General features: G+C 48.9%; 1 protein-coding gene, 1 long non-coding RNA gene and 1 pseudogene across 2 annotated transcripts; 1 reads left to right on the top strand and 2 right to left on the bottom strand.

Annotated features, from left to right (window-relative positions):
* Positions 1-2,155: 2,155 nt before the first annotated feature.
* Positions 2,156-8,358, bottom strand: LOC123179917 (disease resistance protein RGA5-like; annotated as a pseudogene).
* A 7,082-nt stretch (positions 8,359-15,440) lies between these two features.
* LOC123179918 (disease resistance protein RGA4) lies at positions 15,441-19,107 on the top strand. Its single transcript, XM_044591824.1, has 2 exons — positions 15,441-16,381; positions 16,749-19,107. Exons 1-2 carry the CDS (start codon positions 15,543-15,545, stop codon positions 18,931-18,933), a joined length of 3,024 nt encoding a protein of 1,007 aa, XP_044447759.1. The 5' UTR covers positions 15,441-15,542; the 3' UTR covers positions 18,934-19,107.
* Positions 17,023-20,048, bottom strand: LOC123179928 (uncharacterized). Its single transcript, XR_006490614.1, has 3 exons — positions 19,611-20,048; positions 19,315-19,498; positions 17,023-17,261 (listed from the first exon to the last, which is right to left on the bottom strand). It is a non-coding gene; the product is annotated as an uncharacterized lncRNA (long non-coding RNA).
* Positions 20,049-22,248: the final 2,200 nt, after the last annotated feature.

The following is a 22,248-nucleotide window of genomic DNA, read 5'->3' as shown; positions in this document are numbered from 1 at the left end:
CCGTCGAATTTCTTTATTCGTGAAGTAAATTGCTTCAAGGCTAATGGAAACCGGAGAACAGTAGGTTGTACTAGTAGACACAGATGCAAATTTCACACACGAAGATAATACATATATAAGCGCATTTTGCAACCTGTTATTGAAATTTCCGAGTACTTCGGTAGGAATACTAGTTCCGCAGCTAATTAACGCAGGTGGATTGGCAGTAGCTTAAGCAAGAGTTCATGCATCTCTGGCAGTTGGCGCACTCCAAGGTCGGGGTGCCGGCGCAGGTCCTACTGCATCTCACGCTGCTACTGGAGCCATCACACGAAGAGTTGCAGTCTTGGGTGCACCTGCTGCAGCGCATCTGCGCCTCCGCCTGCCATGGGGAAGAAGACAGCACCACCAGCACCAGCACGGCGGCCATGACAACCACCTTGACGGAGGACATTCTAGTTAGCTATATGTTGGTTTTGATGGATCGTGTCCTGGCTCTGACGCCTGTGTTTGTGTGGCTGTGTGGCGGGCATATATTTATACACGTAGAGGTTGCACCTATGGCTTGGCCACTACCTTGCATGCACCGTCATGGTACACATTGACTTTCGAAAGGATGATGTACCTAACTTGTTCCTCACTCCCGTTTGAAGTCAGAGTTTCTGATTTAGTAGAAGCTCAAATATATACGTCGGCGATGACGTTACTGATGGTTCATATTAGCCACATATATCATTATTTTGCCGCCAATGCTTACCAGACTGGATAGCAGGATAAGGATTCCACCGTATAAAAAAGCATAGTATTCCTTGCAAAACTATCCCGAGTGATTGCAAGAAGTCAACTCCACTAGACTTGATGAACTATCCACGGTGTACGCGTAGCACACATGCAAAACGAATTAATAAACCTGGCAGCTATTCCTATGTACCAAAGGACAATCCAGAGAGAATCAAGAAGTGTGTATATATATACCAGGTGCTGGTTGTAGCCCAGTCTTGACTTTTGATCAATAATTTCTGTCAATCATCGGTTGAACTATCTTTCGAACTCGTTGTTTTCCCCGGCTCCCTGTTTCGTGTGGCGTCTTCCCTATTCAAGTCATGAAAGAAATCGACTCAGCAAGTCATAAATGTTGAATAAATGGCCGGGGGTGCATCCTCCTTTTCAATTATTTTTTATTGAATTCATATCATGTAAGGGCGACCCGGCAAAAGCAAACAAAATTGAAGCTCCCTAGTAATGCAGTGCCACAGAGATCAGATTAGAGGGCTTGAGGCTCTTTCTTATTCACGGTCATCACCATGGAATCGATATGGCCGAATGGGATATGGGAGACCCGAGGTTCCCCCATCTTGTGGATCGCCCGCGATTTCATCCGTGCACCATGGCCAGGCCACCACCTCAGCGATACGCCGCCGCCCGATTTGTTGTGAGCACGGCGACGCGATCGAAGCGACCAGCACTAGCCACCCACAAACTAGAAGCACCTGCAGCCGTCGTCCTCCGGTCCGACAGGCGGCCGCAAACGGCGCTCCCTGACGACGACGTCGACCGCCCCGACGAGATGTGTGCCGCCGTCCTCGGCTTCCTCTGTTGCTGCCATCATTTCCTCAGCGGCAGTTGGATTCCGTGCATCGTGGAAGCAGGCATGGCGGAAAGCCCATGGGGACAATCGGAGCAAGCCCTGCAGGCAACGCCGATGTGATATTGGTAGTCGTGGGCATAAGTGGATCCAAGGCACACGCCCCCTCGTCTCGCGACGCACACCCCTGCCTCTCGCTGCAGTGGTCCATCTTGTTCCACTGCTCTCCTCCCGGCGGTGATGTTCCATTATTTTGCACAGAAGGTGTTTGACGAAATGACCGAGTAGGGGTGGCTTTCACAGTCGCGGTGACTTGCAATCTACAATTTTTTATATTTCCCCTCTGACGTTTCAAAATGCGGTGACTGGCAGCGCTGAGTAGGTGTCAACTTCATGGGACGCGGCTGCGGCTGCAGCTGCAGCTACCCATGGCGTTATGGTGTGCGGATTCGTCCCCGACAATGCTAAAGTGTCGCTGGAGGACGACGCCTCAACCTGTTGCAATAAATGGAGGCTGCTTCGTGGACGCCCTCGAGTTATTCACAAAATGCACAGGAGAGAGAACCTGCGACCGACCACAACAACGACATGTCAGTAACAAACAACTTCCTTGCCCTCGCTCTTTTCCTATATTTATGTTTGTAGATTAATATTGTGTGAGCATGCATAGCTTGTAGCATATCTGGGTAACTCTCATAATTTTGACAAATTAAGGAAAATAATCTTGTGAACACAAAAGAAGAAGAAACTATCCCAAGTATGTCTGCAATGTATCAAACGAACGGCTGAAAATAGCCCTAAAACATCACCATTAGCATCTTGCCGAAGGCGCCACCTTTTGCAGTTGTGCTGCATGCCATGAAGGCTACGGGGACTCGGCTCCTTCAGCGAAATTAACCATGAGTCCGGATGTGACGGGAGCTGCAGCATTACGCTCTGGCTCCACCTCCGCAGACACGGTAGAGCTTGTTGGTGGTTCTTCCTCACGTGCACGTTGCAGAGACCTCAGGCACAACTATTTCCCAGGCTGTAACCACCACCATCGTTGATATCATGCATATCCGGCCACTTGGCCCTGCTTTTTTTATATATAGAAAACAACATATCCGGCTGGGAAAACGTATACGAATTGATCAAGCGTTCAATTTTTTCCCTTCAAAGAAATCTGAGATTTGGTTCTCCAGATCCTCAGGCCTGTACTTCACATACTTTGCAAAATTCCTTCCCTTCTCTAGCTGGCCTCGGTACCTTCCAACAAACGAACGGTATGCTGGAAGGACTTTCTCTGAGATGGAGATCTTCAACTCCTCTCTCAGCTGAGGATCCACAACCTTCCATGCTGTCTGTGTCCTGTATAATTCCTCAAAGGCCAAGTTGAAATTCTGGAACCTTTCCTTTGGAGCATCCTTGAGTGCACTTGACGAACCCATTGTATGTGCCAACCCATCGTCCCTCAGACAAGCTAAAACCCTAGTCCATGAAGATCGGAGGTATCCTGTGGCACACGCCCTGATCTGACCGCGGTGCTTACGGATCCAGTTATCCCCAAGCACAGTCTTCAGTTCTGAATCATTCACCTTCTGCACAATGTACAACAGATTGTTCATCAAAAAGATTTTCTGCAGTGCGTCATCATCATACAACTTCGATTTATCCTCAATCTTGTTCAATAGATGTGTGATCAGTGTCAGCACGAGGTGATCCCAAGGAGTCCCATCTACATTTTCCAGCTCAGTCTCGCAGTCATCAAGAAGATGATTCATGCAGCGGCTGTAGTGTACTAGCAGGCATACATAGTTCATGACGTAACGTGTAATTGGGTGGATCTCGCCCCCAAGCAGTGGTCTGCGAGAAGACTCCGCCTGTAGCATGTTGGCAAAGTCAGCAACTGTGCCACGCACTGCATCCCCTAGACTCACAAGAATCCGCTCTGCCTCTTTCTTGATAAAATCTCTTGCCTCACCTGAGAACAAGGCCTCGAGCCCTGACATCAACTCAGCTAGTGCCTCATACATACCAAGAATGCGGAACAGCTTCTCCGGCGATCTCTTCACAATCGCAATGGCATCACCAAATCTGAGCAGTTGCAAGACACACCCTTTGGCCACCTCAGTAAAGCACTCTTCCTCAGTGACAGCATCCGCCGTAAAGATCTGGCTACATATGTGGCGCTCCTCAGCAAGAAGGCCCTGGACGACCACCCTGAGCGCCTGGGTCCACTTCTTCATCTTGCCGTCGAGGAAACCCCATTCCATGTGCTGCACCTCCTCCAGGCTCATCTTGTCGACCCCAAGCATGGTGAAGCACTCCACAAGCTTGTCCTGGCGCACCCTGCAGTAGACCTGTCTAAGCTCTGGCGCATAGCCAGCTTGCAGCATGACGTTGGCAATGTCCTTGAGGGTGTTGACAGTGTGCGGGAAAATGAGGCAAAGCGGGCTATGCATGACATCTGAAAAGTCCTTGAGGGCGCTTCTGGTATCAGGGAAACTGCGGTAAGGCGTGATCTCACCGTCAGAGATGGAACTCTGTGTGCCCCAACCAGAAGACTCGTTACCAGAAAGAGGCAGAGTCTCCCACGTGGAATTGGATGTCGGTACCGTAAGTGAGAGCCCGGGGAGGAGGAAGGCGTGCAGGTCCTCTGCGGTGAGCGAAACCGTCCCGTTGATCAGCAGCTGGCGGAACTCCTCCTCAAGTCGCATCATTGCACCCTGCAGCGCTGCCTCGACGTGTGGCCCATCTGCGACCATGAGGCAGCAAGCTGCGTCGAGGTACTCCTCGGCGTCTTCCGACGACTCAAACACGAGCCTGAACCCCGCCTCCACTGAGTTCCACTGCTCCACCAACCGCAAGGCTTCCTTCACAGCCGTGTTGCTCTCGTCGTCCAGCTCATCATCACTGGGGCTGGGTCCCAACAGCTTGTCCTCTACCTCTGAGACCTTATTGACTAACAAAAACCAGTGGCAGTCAAAACCTTTAGTAATATAAACTGGATTAATTGGATGAAAGGCCAAATCAAAGGGAGAGAGAAGATCACCTATATTCTGTAGATGCGAGGTCTAGTGTAGAAAGCCATGCACTGACATCTCATCAAAATCAGGATCCAAGTCAAATTAGGAATTAAATTTCAAGGCAACTAAAGTGCACAAATAAAAGTTAATGTAGCAGCACCTTATATAGGGGAGTTTGTTGGCATCTCCCTCCAAGTTCTTCTCCTGAACTCCAAGTTGTTTAAATATCTCTTTTGGAACCTCTGTGTACTTGTTGTAATTGCCACAATAATTCCAATCCACCCATTGTACATTGATGATGGGAGTGCTTGGATGCTTGCTAATGGCATCAGCAAACACCAACTCTGCAGACCTTCTGTTGCATTCATTAGTACCGGCGCCCCCAATTTTTGTGGACAGCTTGTTGAGGCCAACCAGGTGCTCAAACCCAGCAGCTACCAAGCTGTATCGCTCCATTCGATTAGCATTAAAACCTAGCTTGAGATTTTCGACTTTGGGCATTGCTCCATCCAAAAAACTCAGGCATGGTGCAAGACACACAAACTTGAAGTACTTGAGCACCAAGAATCCCTCATTGTCAAAGATGATCCTTCTTGTGGGTGCGGTCCAGACGAACAGCGAGAGTGCGGTGAGGGAAGGCAATCCTTTGAGAATAACAACATCTTCACTTGACACCTTCCTAACTGCCATCTTTAAAATGCCAAGCTTCGTAAGATCCTTGGTCCACTCAGGTAAGCTGGACAAGATGAAGCAGCGCCGCGACAACTCTAGTCTCTGAAGAACGGCTGGAGAAGGAGACACTTTAGCGAAGCCAAGCCAAGAAATGGTCATCCTTGAAGAACTGGCATCATCCTGAGTTTTTACATGAGAGGAGACTACAGGTACAAGAGTTACACATTTGAGATTGCTTAGTTTCCGAATTATCAAGCCCAAGCATTCCAAATTCTTTTCCAGGTTATCAGGCTGTAATGTGGAACATGTGAGACGAAGATCCTGGAGATTGGTAAGCTCACCAAGGGACATAATATTTTCGGTTGAGTTCTTGCTGAGATCAATAATGCCCAGAGTGCGAAGAGATGTCATGCGACCAATACCAGTGGGCAGATGAGCCTCGCTAGGAATACTGAGGAAGAACAAGCCCGGCAGATCGACAATATCCGATGGAACTGCAGTTACATCGGCATCAATTTCCCATGCCACCAAATCTTTTAGCCATTTCATCTGGGTTGGAAGGTCCACACTCATATGACATGCATCAAGATGAAAATACCTCAGTCGGAAGAGTTCCGAAATTTCAGTGAGGTTATAGCTCAAGTCACCAGGTTCAGTGAGATTGTCACTTAAGTCATCAGCTTCAGTGATGTTATCAGGATGAGCCCATAATTTAAGGATCAGAACCTGAAGAAACCGGAACTCCACAAGGGAAGGCATGCACTTGAGCAATCCAGAAAAGGCAAGAGATCGAACTTGTGACAGTCTCATACTCGCCGGAATTGGCGGTGTGGCATGTTCAGTATTGCCGAAGTGGAGAGCCAGCCGACGAACTCTGTCAGCAAGCCTTATAGTGGTCTGGGAATGATCTAATGCAATGCTGAAATTCTCTTCTACAGACTTGTATCTAATAAAGTGAAGTACCATGGCGTGCACTCTGAATGAAAGAATTTCATCATTGCAGCTGATATCCATAGGTTGGATCATTCCTCTGTTAACAAGCTCATCAAAATAGCTCCGTGCAACTTCCTTCCCACCGTTCCCATCCATTGCATAGATGAAACCTTCGGCCATCCACTGCTTCAGCAAATCATCCTTCCAGATTACACAATCCTCTTCATACAAACATAGATATAACATGCATGCTTTCAAACTGTGAGGAAGATTGTCATAGCCAAGGTTGAGAACTTGTTTTATCCCTTCCAAACTAGTATTTGTGCTTGGATCGGAACTCAGTGAATTCTTTATGTAATTCCAGTGCTCTATGCTGCTGGCTGGCTGACCTGCCAAGAGACTGGCCAATATAATAATTGCTAGCGGCAGGCCACCACTTCTTTTAATAATTTCATTTGAAACTTCCTTGAGGACCTGAGGACATCCAGCTTCATGGCCAAAAACTGTAACTAAAAATAGTTCTCTTGACTCATCTTCACTAAGCGGTTCCTTCTTGAAGATATACTTGGAGGTATCTGCACAGCATGTCTGAGCAATAGCGTCAACCTCTGTCGTTGTTAATATTCTACTGCAACAATTTCCCTTTGGCAAAGCATGACCGATAATATCCCAGGTTGATGACGCCCACAGATTATCAATTACAATTATGTACCTGCCAGAACAATTTTAGGTTATATTTTCATGGCAGATGGCGCCAAACAATAAGGAGAACCGTCTCTTTGGTATATGATGGTGGAGTTATATCGGCACCGTTCTGGTGAGCGGGAAGGAGGAGAATAATTGCTAGCTGAACATGGGAGGAGAATGAGGTGGAGCTTGGGTAGATAGATTGGAGGAGATTGTGGGGGGCTTGAGCGAAGGATATAATTTAGACAGGGGAGGCAACGCTGCGGCGAAGCTGAACACGGAGCGCGGTGTGTCAGAAACGAAAGTGGCTATGCGGTTATTCAAATTCAGTTTTCTTTATAAGTATGTTACCCGAGCATTCAGGGTTTCAGTTAAACTGAGTTTTAATCTGACTAGACATCTCCACATCACTACATCAAAACATAATAACAGCAATTTATCAATTTCAGTAGCAATTCAACAGGATGTAACAGAAAAATTGGACAGTGTGCCGCGGCAAAACAACAAATTTGTCAAACATAAGACATATATTTCTCGAGCAAACTACCAACTAGAATTGGGTATACCTCCTTTAAAGAAAAAACACTACACATTGTAAGGGCCGATTTCAAAGGGACAACTTACGTCTTATCTTGTAGGTGTTCTTTGATCTCGAACAACAATTTATGCACCTCGAAAGAGTCGGGGAGGTGGTGCCGTCGAACTTGCGAGAGTATGCTGGTGAGGAGCGTCTTCATGTCTTGTTTTCGCGATGTCTGCACAAAAGCCCGGCACTCGAACTGGCCTCCAAGCTTACGGTACACTTCTCTAGCGAGGGTGGTCTTCCCAACCCCACTAGTTCCAACAATGGACGCCACCTTGTGCTCTGGCTGTCCATCGTTAGCCAGCCAGCCGCAGAGCTGTTTGACGGGGCTGTCCATACCAACAAGGCGGATGGCAGCCCGGCCACATGGTGATGGAGCAGAGTGCTGATCGCTGCTGCTGCTAGGCCGCCACCTGCAGCCGCCAAGATAGGCTTTGTGCCGTTGAATTGCTTCCTTGACGCGAGTCCTGAACCCGGAGATCTCATCGGAGATCCACTGTCGCCGTTTCAGCTTGTCCGGGAACCGAGAGATCTTGACGCCGGGGGGCTTCTGGAACTGGGCGGCGCCGATCCTGACACCGCTGCGTGGGTGAGCTCGTAGACGAAGTCGTCGATGTCATAGGACAGGTCGCGCACATCCTTCATCCAGAAGTTGGCCGTCGAGGCAGGGGATTCCACATCGATGGCTCAAATAGGTAGTTGTCGATTAGTCCCTGCAGATCTGCTTGGAGGCCGCGGAGCTGCTTCTTCTCCTCCGCCCGGAGCCCCTGCTTGGGCCCCGATAGCAACGACTCCAGCTTCCTAGGAAGGGACCGCACGGCTCCCTGTGATGCACTGATCGGCGCCTCCATCATCTCCATGTTCCTGAACCAAACCAAACACTATGGATCGATTAGCGCCTCTGCTCTCATAATAAAAAATTGGTACGGACGGAGAAGTCAAGAATTAATTTTGCAACTGTACCTAGGACGGAAGAAGAGATCAACGAATGGAAGAATTGGGAGCTCTCCAGATCAAGGTGGGAAAATGAAGAATGGATCAAGGGTGGACTGGCAATCCAGATTCTTGGTCGTTGGTACCCAGCTCTCAATGAGCCTTCTCTTCGCGTTGAGGGGATATGGACCAGAGACTGGTTTCAACGTGGCCTACCTAGCGGATTAGTATCATCGAGTGGTCCGTGATTTTTGTTTCTTTTCAAGCACAAATGGGGACCACTTGTGTTTTTCTTTTCAATCATCATCCACTTGCGCTTTTCCAAATTAAATTAGCTCAAGTGGGCCAATTCCCTTTTTTATTGATTGTTCATTGTTTTTGAGATAGCTCACCATCTAGGCCAAACGGTGGGCCATTTCCTTTTAAATAAAAATAATAATAAGTAGAGTAAGAGCATCCCAAATTTGTCTAAAAAAAAGAGCATCCCAAATGGACTAATTTAATTTTTTACGTCCGTGCCTGCCCGCTTTGAAATCTTGTTTGTCCAAAGATATACTTGTGTTGATAGGCAACCTTAAAAAAAATATTAGACCCTATATATTTGAATGAAGGGAGTATATTTTTTCTTTCTAAAAACACCCTAAGGACACCTTATGTCTGATATTTATTTAGAAAAATTAATTAGTAGACAATACAAATGAATGATAATTAGACACAAATGAAGGATAATTAAAACATAGTTCTGAATTAAATGAATTATATATGTAAATTGCCTAAAAACGCATAGAATAACATGGTACATTTACTTTTGCTGTTTAACAACTCTAAAATCATGTTTTAGATAGAACAATAGTAAATTCAAAAATTGCATATGGGGATATTTCAGAATTGTTATGTGATGTTTCCGATCTCATTTAAATTGCGCAGATAGGTTGTTTGTTTATGCTTCATCTCTTGCCATGATTAACAACATTTAATCTGGTCATAAACGGGAGCAAACTTAATGTGTAGTATTTGATTGCTGCGTTTCTCCATGACATGCCTCTTTAAATCAGACATGCATCATACTTGATTGTACATCATGCCATGATTTATGTGATGTTTGTTTACCGTGTTGTTTTCTTTTTTTGGTTGTGCTTCTTTTTGATTGTACATCATGCCATGATTTTGTGAAGGATTTTCCGGTCAGAGTAAGACTTCATATTCCCACATGTAGGGCATGGACAACACATAAAACCATTCTGCTTGTTTGCCTCAGCCACTTCGAGAAAATCATGCACGCCCTTAATGTACTCGGAGGTGTGTCTGTCACCGTACATCCATTGTCGGTTCATCTGCGTGCATTCCGCTAAACCTAGACAAATCTCGAGGAAAATGGAGCTTTGAGGTCGAGCTTCGAGAGGAGAAAGCTTAACTACTATGGCTCGGGCATTTCATCGAACACCTCATGTGCATAGGAGGTGAGCTAGAGCACCACAAAGCCCTCCCCTCGCCGGCCAAATAAAAACAAAGCACTGGAGTGCTCTGCTCGCGGGCGAGGGGTATATATAGGCACCTCATTGGTCCCGGTTCGTGGCATGAACCGGGACTAAAGGGCAGTCTATGGTCCCGGTTCAAGCCACCAACCGGGACCAATGGTGGTGGGCCAGGAGCGAGGCCCATTGGTCCCGGTTCGTCCCACCAACCGGGACCAAAGGGGCCAGACGAACCGGGACCAATGCCCCCACGAGGCCCGGCAGGCCCTGGCCTCACGAACCGGGACCAATGCTAACATTAGTCCCGGTTCGTGACTGAAACTGGACTAATGTAAATATTGCCCTGTGACCAAAGCCCTGTTTTCTACTAGTGGGGCCCAGATCTGGGCGGAGCAGAAGCCGGTGGCCAGCCGCACCACCACGCGCCCCATGGCCAATGGCCGCGCCGCCGCATCAGGAACACCTGCGACCCGCGGGAACGCCGCCAAGTCGCACCATCGAAAGCCGAGGAGCATCGCCGCCGGCCACCGACGCCCGAGCAGGGATGGCCGCACGCGGCGACAGGCAGACCCGCCGCCGCCGGCACCAAGCGGGCAAGGCCCGGCGGCGCGCGCTGGCGGCAGCGGGAGGAGGGAGGAGCGGCGGGGGAGCGCTGGGAGGAGCTGGGAAGGGGCCCCCGGTCGCCTCGCTCGGGGAGGCGACGCGGGGGTACGGGGGAGGGGTGTTGGGGAAGGGGAGGGCCTGGGGGCGAGAGGGAGGGCTAGCGGCGGCGGGTGCCGGCCGCGGCGGCGGCTACCCGCAGCGGGGTAGCCGGCGGTGGCGCGGGCGGAACCCTAGGGAGGGGGAGCGCTCCTCGGATTTCTTGAGCCCCTCCCTCCAAGCAACATTCGGCGAGGATGGAAGTCGTGGGTTTCATGCTACATGCTACAAGCGGCCCTGGATTTTGCTACGACCGGTGTCGCATCCAGCTACATCCGCCGTCATGGTTTGCTGCATCGAACAATGCGTTTTTTTTTGCCGGAAGCGAAGCTCGATTTTTTGCTGGAACGGGGGTGAGCGAGAGATTGCAACGGCGAGGAATGTGATCGACGAGCTGCAACTGGACGGGCATGAGCAGCGACAAGCACGCTGGCGAGCTGTGGCCGTCGCCACCGAAGCTACGACCGTCATCATCGAGAGCTGCAACCGCTGGTGCAGCTGTTACATGGGTTGAGGCGGCGACGAGGATGGACGGCAAGGCTGGGGACCGGCGAAGAGAATGGCCGGCGAGGACGGGGACCGGCAACAGGGACGGCCAGCGAGGTAGGGACCGGCGATGCGGACGGCCACCGGAGAGCGCGTGGGGCTGATGAGATGCGGAGGGTCCTTTTTTCACGAGGGTGAGGGAAGAGGATGATCTAAATGAATAAGGATCTAGCGGCTTGGGAGAGGCCGATCGGGCGGCTAGCGTACGACCGGCCAAATAGGTTTGGTCGACGCGCCAGCGCCTAGCGGTCGCCTTTCTAAAAATCTTAAGTTGGCCAATTTGGAAAAGAGTTTTGCTCAACCTACGTGAGCTTTCGTTTAGATGGTTACGTGCTGATTTGGCAGAATTCAATTTGGCTTTAGTGGGGAGCAGGGCCCACCCTGAAATTGATGTTTGATTAAGGTGAAGGAGAGTTTTCGTATCTGTATCTATACCTACTAATAAAGGAAATAGGTATTTTTAATCCGTCATGCTATTTTATAAAAAGAACTCTGATGTTTCTGACATTGAAACGGCAGTACATATCAAATGTTTTTTAAAATACTCATATCTTCTAAAAGTAACTACAAATTTAACATGTTATATATGAAATTTAACATGTTATATATGATGTTATTTTACCCGTTCCCCTTTAAAAAAATACTATCTAGGGTGCAATCTTCATCAATTATGCATTATTTGTCTTTCTTTCATATCGGTACTTATCCGAATTGTGGATGAACATCTCAGCAAAATCAGAATTGGATACGAAACTGAGGGTTTCTTTGCACGTATTAAATCTACGTGCAAGCCGTGTTTAAATAGAAGACATGTGAAATCTTGAACTTGCGCTTTTGTATGTAAAGACCATCTTTACTTGGGCCGTAGCTACAAATACTCGATTATAGACAATTTTTTGTAAATTAAGAGCGTGTGATATTTTTTTTCTCTCGTTGCAACGCACGGTCCTTTTTGCTAGAAAACAGTTGCAAAATATATCAAGACAAAGGCCCGATGTCGCAAAATACGTACCACTGGGATGCATGTGGGCATGCTTGCATAGGTCGAAGTGGATCCAAGATCAAACAAAACTCTAGTTGGGCCTTGTGACGAAGGAATTGACAATTCAAGTACACGAAACAGCTCATCATGATAGAAACAGCTCACCAACCAGGGATCATTGGATCCACTTACTAGTAAAAGATTGCAACTTGCAACGCGGCTCCAGCAATAATACATTCCCTATGGAGTTGCGATGTGTCCAACTCGCAGGCCAGCAACGCGGCCCTATGGAGTTTTGGATCACTGTCGGGGGTCGCCTCCGCGCAAGCCTAAAGGGATGGGGTGCGAACCAGGGGCGTGACGACAAGGTCCTCAGGGCGAGGCTACTTGGTGAAATAACACTGCTCGACAATCAAGCGGACACATGTCCTTTCTCAGAGCAAGAATGGGCGCATCGATACGCCTTGGAAGGGCAAGTCGAAGCTCTGCTGCGATCCGAGGAGTAATATTGGAGGCGTAGGGGAGGCCTCAAGTGGACGCTCAAAGGCGATGCGAACACTCAGTATTTCCACGCGTACGCGAACGGCCGGCGCAGGAAATGCTCAATTCTTAGGTTGCAGATGGAGCAGGGGCTTCTTCTACAGCAATCGGAGATTACCCAACATATCTACGACTTTTACATTAGTCTGATGGGGACCGACGACGAGGCGCAACGCGCGCGTCTGAGAGCGGATGTGTGGCTCCCGTCCCAAAAGGTCCTCCATAGCGAGAACGAAGAGTTGGGGCTCGCGTTTCTCCCTAAGGAGATTGACGACGCTCTCCTAAGCATGAAAGCAGACACGGCTCCGGGGCCGGACGGGTGGCCGGTGGCAATGTTTAAGCACTTTTGGCCATTGCTGCGCGATCCCATATACGAGGTATGTAATGGCTTCATGCGTGGTTTTCGTGGACATTGCTAGGTTAAACTACGGCGTACTCTCGCTTATCCCAAAAGTGTCTGGGGCGGACAACATTCGCCAGTACAGACCCATCGCGCTTATTAACGTACCGTTTAAAATCTGCGCCAAAGGTTGCGCCACTCGGCTCTCGCCGATCGCCCATCGCACCATAAGTCGCTCTCAATCGGCGTTCATACGTGGTAGAAACATTTTGGAGGGGCCGCTAGCTTTGCAAGAGACCCTTCACGAGCTTAAGCGCACGCACGAACCTGCGATCCTCCTCAAATTAGATTTCGAGAAGGCTTACGACCGCGTTAATTGGGACTTCCTCAGGCAGATCCTCACCAGTCGAGGATTCTCGTCGATATGGGTACACCGAGTCATGCAATTGGTCTCGGGGGGCCAAACTGCGGTATCGGTGAATGGAGAAGTAGGGCACTTCTTCAGGAACAAGCGTGGCTTGCGCCAAGGCGATCCCATGTCACCGCTCTTGTTCAATTTTGTCGCCGATGCGTTGGCGGCTATGCTGCGGAAAGAAACGGAGGCAGGACACATAAAAGGGGTGTTGGGACACCTCATCCCAGGGGGGATTTCACACTTGCAATACGCGGACGATACGCTACTGTTGTTCCAACCCGACCTCCATAGTGTGGCTACGGTCAAAGCCTTGCTGATTAGCTTCGAGCTCATGTCAGGGCTTAAAATCAGCTTCCACAAGTATGAAGTGATGCCCATGGGCATGGAGGCGGCTGAAGGTAGGCGTATTGCAGACCTGCTCAATTGCAAACTAGGCAAACTGCCGTTTACCTACCTCGGTCTCCCGTTGGATGCCAAACGCATCACGATCGATGGGTGGGCTCCGCTCTGGACCAAGGTGGGAGAGCGGGTATGTCCGTGGAGGGGGAAGTTCCTATCCTCTGCAGCTAGGCTGGTGCTCACGAACGCGAGCCTCTCCTCGCTGCCGCAATTTGCTATGGGTCTGTTCCTCCTGGCAGAAGGGGTTCGTGTCAAGATGGACACACCGCGGTCCCGTTTCTTTTGGGAAGGATCGGGACCAAAACGCAAGTATCACATGGTTAAATGGGCTACGGTGTGCCGCCCCAAGGACCTGGGAGGTCTAGGGATCACAAATACCAGAATCCAGAACATTGCACTTATGTGCAAATGGATATGGAAGCTCTCGCAGGGAGCGACGGGTCTGTGGGTCGACCTGTTGCGTGCCAAGTACTTCCCGAACGGGAATTTTTTCGAGGGTGTGGCGAGGGGATCTCCTTTCTGGAACGACCTTCAAGCGGTCCGGCCGGCCTTCGCGCTGGGAGCCAAGTTCTCCATTGGTAACGGCCGTTCGGTCCGTTTCTGGCTAGATCACTGGGTGGGATCCCAACCCCTTTGGTCAGATTTCCAGGACCTCTATGCTCTGGCTGTCAACCCGGAGCAAACAGTTGCCACGGCACTTACCTCTTCCCCTCCGGCGATCCATTTCCGTAGAGAGTTAACGGGAGCAGAACAAGCTCACTTAACGGAACTGCTTGATTGCATTGCACCGGTGTCGCTGACGACGACCGAGGACACGGTCACCTGGGCACTCACCCTGTCCGGCAAGTTTTCGGTCAAGTCTCTTTACCGTAAGCTGTGCCAGGGCCCGTCCTTCCAGGTGCCAAAGGGCTTGTGGAGCGCGCGCCTTCCGCTTAAGATTAAGGTGTTTTTTTGGCAACTGTTCCGCAATAGACTGCCCACTTCGGCTAACGTCGCCAAACGCAATGGCCCGTCGACCGGCCTGTGTGCGATATGTAACGTCACGGAGGATGCGAACCACGTATTCTTCCGCTGTCCGCTGGCACGTTTTGCCTGGAGCGCCGTTCGTGCAGCGGCCAACACCTCCTGGGACCCCCGGTCGGCGTCCGACCTCGCAACCATAGTAGACTCGGTTCAATGAGGCAACAAACGTGTGCTCTGGAGTTGCATCGGCGCCTTGACCTGGGCACTCTGGCTCACTAGGAACAAACTAGTGATCGAGGGAATCTTCCCATCACACCCTGCTAACATAATCTACAAATGCAACCTTCTTCTGCAGCAGTGGAGTCCGTTGGCGAGGCGCAAGGATGCTGAGAAACTGAAGCAAGCTCAAGACCGTCTTCGCCAGATCTACGTTTTGGCTAGGGAGCCATCCGCCACTTCTTCGCCGTGAAGTGGCCCTTTTTGTCACGCGAGCGAGCCTGCGTGCTCTATGCTCTGCCTTCGGGCATGTATTTGCTTTGCTGCGTGTTTCTTTTGGCCCATTTTAAACTCTCGTGCCTCTGCGTCGGCGTGGCCTGAGCCTCCATGCTCGTGTTTGAGGTCCAAAACTATGTCTGTTACGCTGTCTAAGTTGTGGGCTTTATTAATTTAAAGCCGGACGCTCCTAACGTCTCCGTTCTAAAAAAATACATTCCCATAATACATACCCACGGGAGTGCAACGACTGCTGGCTCCCCTGATCCCCTCCATCCGATCCACCAAATCCAAGAACAATCAACCGAGGCATGGTGTCGCCGGCGGGGCTGGTGGCGGAGAAAGCGGCGGCGACCGCTTTCGCGAACGTCGTCATGGGAAGGCTCAACAGGGAGCTCGACAAGAAGTACCAGATGTGGAAGAACATCAGGACCGAGATCTCATCTCTCCAGACAGACCTCGGCATCCTGGCAGCGGCCGTCGACGACCACCAGACCATGGCCGCCGCTCCTCGCACGGCCGTCGCGAGGGTGTACGGCGAGGAGATCCGCGAGCTGACCCATGACATCGAGGACTGCGTCGAGCGCTTCCTCCACCGCATCACCTGCAAGCCGGGAGCATCCCGGGCTCGCCGGTCCGCTCACGCCATCAGGACGTTCCGCACCCGTCTCCGGTTCGCCGCCAAGATCAAGGAGTTCAGGAGCCGCGTGGCTGAAGCACGTGAGCGGGCGTTGAAAGTTGCCATGCTTGCTGATGGTGCCCAACAATCAAACATCATCGATACAGTGGGATATGCGCAGGATTGTTGCCATCCTGTAGGCATCGAGTGGGCCACCATGGAGCTCCGTAGGCTGCTCGACATCGAACCAAACCAAGATGAAGCAGAGGGCACCAGTAACAACACCCCGGCTGCAGCTCAGGCTCAGCTACGGGTGGTCGCCATAGTGGGATTTGGTGGCTCGGGGAAGACGACCCTCGCAAAGGCAGTCTACGACAATGTCCACAGGGAGGGATCACTCCGCTGTGCCTGGGTTGATGGGCACTCGCTGGATCATAAGGATGCCAATGGGATCATCCAACATATACAAGAGAAGCTTCATTTGGGGGAAGGGTGTTCTGCAACACTTCCTACAGAACAACACCAGGACAGGTAAGGGTAACTAATCCTGTGCATCAACTGCTTCCAATTTTACTCCTGCCTACTTAATAGCAGTACAAGATAGCATTGAATCATGTATTAGTGGGTATACGATCAGGCTTAAATCAATATTTTCTTATGATGATGTGAATTCTACAGTGGTTGATTTTCATATGTCTATAATTGTACAATAGAATCAACCAACACATAGAATATGGACATGTACATGTGTAAGTTGCTTCAGAACTTTTTAGAATCAAGAATATCATTTGTTTCACTCGGGAGTACATGCTCCTGCCTCCTAGTCCTAGATCCTATTTGAATTACCCGCTACTTTATGTCTATAAACTCTTATTCCATTAATTAATCTGTCTAACAGGTACTTCATCGTTGTTGATGACATGAAGGACAAACACTTGATGCAGTGGAATTCATTGAGGAATGCCTTCAGGGATAATGGCAGAATAATTGTGACAACGGACACTCAGTCCCTAGCTAATAGATGTTGCAACCATCCCCGGGAAGAGGATAAATGTACCTTTGGTTATGTGTACAACATGAAAAGTCTTGGAGAAGAAGATTCTCGAAAAATAGCTCTCCTGGGAAGATGTACACCCGAGCTAGTGCTGGGTGCAGCAAAACTCCTGAAGAAATGTGGTGGTCTTCCGCTTGCTCTTTATAGTGTGGCCTGCCAACTGAGCTGTGAAAATGTACTCACGGGTAAATTCTGCAATAAATTGTGCAACGAGCTGGGTACGTATCTGGAACGCGAAGACGACGAGCCTAACTTTGCAAGGCTTCGAGGTGTGCTCAGAGAAAATTACACCAGTCTGTCTGATTACACTGTCAGAACCTGCTTGCTGTATCTTGGTATATTCCCAGTTGATCGCCCCTTCAAGAAAAATGTCATGATTAGGCGATGGTTGGCCGAAGGATATGCACGCCATCATCAAGGCCGGCACCAAACTGCAGCTAATGAAAACTTCAAGACACTTATCAACAGAAGCATCATCCTGCCTGTTGCTCCAATCAGCAATGCCATAGGAAAGACATGCAAAGCTCATGGTATCATGCACGCATTCACGTTGCACAAGTCCATGTCTAAGAAATTCATCATGCCCTTTGGTGCTCAGCAAAAAAAAGTTCGTCACTTCTTTATCCACGATAGCGATGTCATAAATTCCAGAACCATGCCTGATATTGATTTATCTCGTGTTCGATCTCTGACAGTCATAGGAAATGCATGTGATGCTATTTCCAATTTTAGCCAGTACAAACTTACACGAGTGCTGGACATGGAAGGGTGCATTGATGTGAGAGATTGTCATCTCAAAGATATATGCAAGCTATGGAATCTGAGATATCTAAGCCTTGGGCCCAATATCACCATGATTCCCAAAGAAATTGCACAACTAAAGTTGTTGGAGACACTTGATGCAAGCAAGGCAAGGGTGAATGTCCTGCCAGTGGAAGCTATTGAACTACCCTGTTTGATTCATCTAATTGGAAAATTTAAGCTTCAAGACCCAGTCAAGACAGAGAGACTGCCAAAAGAATGTATGTTGGAGACCGTTGCGGGATTCGTTGCTGACAAGGGTCGGGGATTTTTGCTACTTATGGACCATATGAAAAAGTTGAACAAGGTCAAGATATGGTGTGAGTGTGAGGAAACTGAACAAGATCAGGCCGGCATGAATGGTAACCTTTCTAAGGCCATCCAAAAGTACATTGAAACTCCGATGGGTGAAGACAACGTCCGCTCCCTGTCCCTTTACTTCCAAGGATTGCCCCAAGGTTCCCTTTCTGCTCTAGATCAAATATGTCAACACTACAGTTTGAGAGCAGGACATGTATGCCATCTCAGCTCACTCAAGCTACATGGCAACTCCAACCCAGCTATATTGCCTAAGTTTGTAGCTCTGTTTCGTGATCTCACTAAGCTAAGCATTTCGACCACCGTGTCTGTGACACGATATCTTCTGTCAGTCCTTGGTGAGATGCCTGTCTTGCTTTACCTCAAGTTGGCTGCCAATAGCGTCGACGGTTTGGTCATACAACATGGGAAGTTCAGGAGCCTGCACTGTCTGTGTCTTGAGCTGAAACTTGTGGGGACGTCTGTCCTAACAATTGAAGATGGAGCTCGGTCGGAAATTATCTCGCTCCAACTGATCTGCAAGAATCTAGTTGGTCTTTCCAACATTGAAATCACTCACCTTCGTGAGCTAAAGGAAATTGCTCTACATCCTGATGTGGCTGAAGAAACAAGAAAAGCGTGGGAGGCAGAAGCGAGGAACCATCATAACAGGCCGAATGTTTTGTCCATCGCAGGTGATCATGAGGAGGAACCAGCACATGAATATCACATCCGAGAAGAACACCCTGCTGCCAAAAATGAAACACCAGCGACATGCTCTGCCTTGGCTCTTGAGGTGGATCCGGAGAGCAATGCAACATCTCCCGTCAAACCTGGCCTCGTGGTTGATTTTGCTAAAGGAGCCGAGTCAGCGCCGGCTTCATGGCACGCGGCGCAACTGCAAACGGTGCCCACTTCAGCAACATGCTAGTGAAGCGAGGGAATGTACAGGACCCATGGGACTGATGCAGGCTTAATGGAGAAGAAGAGCCGGATACCTTCCTGAAGTTTGCTGGCTTTTTTTCTGCTTGGACAGCCCATTGTTGTGTTGTAAGGCTGTCTTCGGCCGTTCTTTAAATAATCGTCAGGGGGTGTGCTTGGTTTAGTTTCTTCTTCTTCTTCTTTTGTGTTCACAGCATGTAATCTTTTCCATTTTTTCCCAAAAATGAGAGTTACTGGTAAAATTTATGTCATGGTGGTAACTTTAATGTAGACATGCTACAAACTATGCATGCATGCATCCACAAAACACATTAATCTACAGATAGAAAAATAGGAAGAATGTAAAGGCAAGCAAGTTGTTTTTACCCACATGTCATTGTTGTGGTCGATCGCAGTTTCTCTGTCCTGCACATTTCGTCAAGGAAGTCAAGGGCATCCAGAAAGTAGCCTCCATCTCTTGTAATAGGCTGAGGCATCGTCTTGCAGTGCTACTGTGACAGCATCCGGGGCGAATCGGCACACCGTGGCTCCATGAAGGTCGAGCTGATTCTGCTCTGTCACCGACCACGGAGTAGTACATGACAGAGAGAAAGGAAACCACAAAATAAGTAGGTGTAGAACTGTGAAAGCCACTCTTATATCTTACGTGGTCATTTTGTCAAACACCTTCCGTGCAGCGAGAGACATCGCCATGGAAGTAGACGGCAAAACAGCGAGATAATGAGCCTCGGGTTCACTTGATGCCCACGAATAGCAGATGATCGGTGCTGCCTCGAGGACGCTAAGTGCCCCCGTGGGCTTGCTGCGCCTGGCACCATGATGCACGTACTCTGAACAGCCGCCAAGGAGAAGGAGATGACGGCAGCGGGAAGCCGAGGGCGGCAGCTGCAGTCACCTCTTTGGGGCGGTCCAAGTCGCCCCCTGTGGGAGCTGGAGGCGGCGAGGTCCGCCGATGAGGGCGCGTGTCTCTTCTCTTGGTGGCTGTGCTAGCGTAGCTGACGAGGGAGGCGGAGGTAGGCTCCGCACCGGCGAGCAGGTGCAGCGGGGAGTGCGTCCAGCCGCTGACAAGTCTGGGAGAGGTGGGAGCAGCGGGAGGAAAGAAGTGATTTTTGCAACTTCTGGACCATATGGAAAAGTTGACCAAGGTCAAGAAATGGAAAATGTTAGATTCGCATTAGTGCACTACAGAGAGAAAAGTTTCTGCATGTGGAGCACATGTGGTCTCGTCCATTTTCTCTGAAGTTTCTGAACGGTACAAGTGCCATCCATTCTTCAGAGCAACTTTAGGTGCTTCACTGTTAGTTTACATAACAAATTACAGATTTTCTTTTCACTTTATTAGTTGCGTTTGTGGTGCTACGCCTAATCATTGCGAGCTGCCGCGTTTTGTCCAATCATTGCAATTTGTGGTTGCAGCAGCGAAATAGCAATGGACAGAGATACGGCAACGATCACTTAGTCTGAAGTTACCGGTTTTCTGCAGTTTCTGCACTGCACAAGCACGTTTATGTGAACATAAGTAATACGGACACCGGCGCGCGTGGAGTACCAGCTAGTTATAAGTTACTGTATCAGCTAGGTAAGTTCATGTACGATCTAGTTTAGCTAGTCAAACTCGGTAACCTCGGTACGGGAACCGCCAAAAATCAGTTATGGGTCCGTCGAAGTTAGCCTTGATGCACGGGCACCCAGTTGTTAGTGGAACCGATATCGTTTACGGAGGACGCGAACCGCCTTATCACACACTCGGAACCGACGAGAGAAACCATCTCAGGTGGAACTTACAAGACTAACCATGGAGCCAATGGATTTAGGGGGAGGGGGACCGGTAACCCCGGTACGGGAACCGCCAAAAATCTGTGATGGGTCCGTTGAAGTTAACCTCGATGCACGGGCACCCGTTTGTTTGTGGAACCGATATCGGTTACGGAGGACGCGAACCGCCTTATGACACACTCGGAACCGACGAGACAAAGCATCTCAGGTGGAACTTACGAGACTAACAATGGAGCCGATGGATTTAGGGGGGAGGGGACCGGTAACCCCGGTACGGGAACCACCAAAAATCAATGATGGGTCCGTTGAAGTTAATCTCGATGCACGAGCACCCGTTTGTTTGTGGAGCCGATATCGGTTACGGAGGACGCGAACCACCTTATGACACACTCGGAACCGACGAGACAAAGCATCTCAGGTGGAACCGACGATATCAACCATGGAGCCGATGGATTTAGGGGGGAGGGGGACCGGTACCCTGGTACGGGAACTGCCAAAAATCAGTGATGGGTCCGTCGAAGTTAACCTGGATGCACGGGAACCCGTTTGTTCGTGGAACCATGAAGCCCGAAGGATCCCGTCTCATATTTCCGCACACGCTAACTAGTATGATGGTTGCACCACTCGACGGGGAAGGTTGTGAGAGCATATTATATGAACAAAGTTTACAGATGGCTTTTAATTGCGTCGCCGGACGAGTCAACTGACACTCGACGGGGATTGACTATTCATCATCCTGGGTGAGGAATAGTTATTCTTCACCCACCTCTATTTTAACATCTATGCACCGTAATTTTATGTTTCGTAAATTTTGTCTTATTTCAGAGATAAAAAGAGAACGTAAGAAAACCTATAATCATCGTAATTTCTTTTATGTTACGTAAAATTACAAATGTAAAAACATAGTGTAAAATGTACATAAAATACTATTTTAGACCTATATTTTTTTGTTATTCCAAATTTTATGCTATAAATCAATATGGATGTAACTATTTTTATTTCAAATGTAATTTATTTATGAAATGATCGTAAAAAATTTATTTCAAATAGTTACATTCCTATTGACTCACTACGTAAAATTTGGTATAAGAAAATAAAAATATAGGTCATAAGACAAGAATTTTTTTGGAGTTTATGTATATTTTACACTATGTTTTTACGTTGGTAATTTTACATAATATAAAATATGTTTTACGGTGATTATATATGTTATTACAGTCTCTTTTTACGTCAGAAATAAGACAAAACTTACGGAACGTAAAATTATAGTGCATTGGTGGTAAAATACACTAGTAAAAAAGGGGGCTTTTGTCCCGGTTGGTAAGGGCCTTTAGTCCCGGTTTTTGAACCGGGACTAAAGGGTCGTTACTAATGCCTCCCCCCTTTAGTCCCGGTTCTTACACGGACCGGGACTAAAGGCCGTCCACGTGGACGCAGCCTGGAGCTCCACCTTTAGTCCCGGTTGATGTTACCAACCGGGACTAAAGGAATTTTATGATATTTTTTTTTGAAATTTTTTTTGCGATTT

Source organism: Triticum aestivum, chromosome 1D (genome assembly GCF_018294505.1).
Source record: "Triticum aestivum cultivar Chinese Spring chromosome 1D, IWGSC CS RefSeq v2.1, whole genome shotgun sequence".
NCBI lineage: Eukaryota > Viridiplantae > Streptophyta > Magnoliopsida > Poales > Poaceae > Triticum > Triticum aestivum.
Note: the sequence above shows the minus strand (reverse complement) of the source record. Positions and strands in the feature narration are given on the sequence as shown.

Coding starts and splice junctions, on each gene's coding strand:
- LOC123179918 (XM_044591824.1), top strand. CDS start 15,543: ATGGTGTCGCCGGCGGGGCTGGTGGCGGAGAAAGCGGCGGCGACCGCT. Junction 16,382..16,748: donor ACAGAACAACACCAGGACAG/GTAAGGGTAACT, acceptor TCTGTCTAACAG/GTACTTCATCGTTGTTGATG.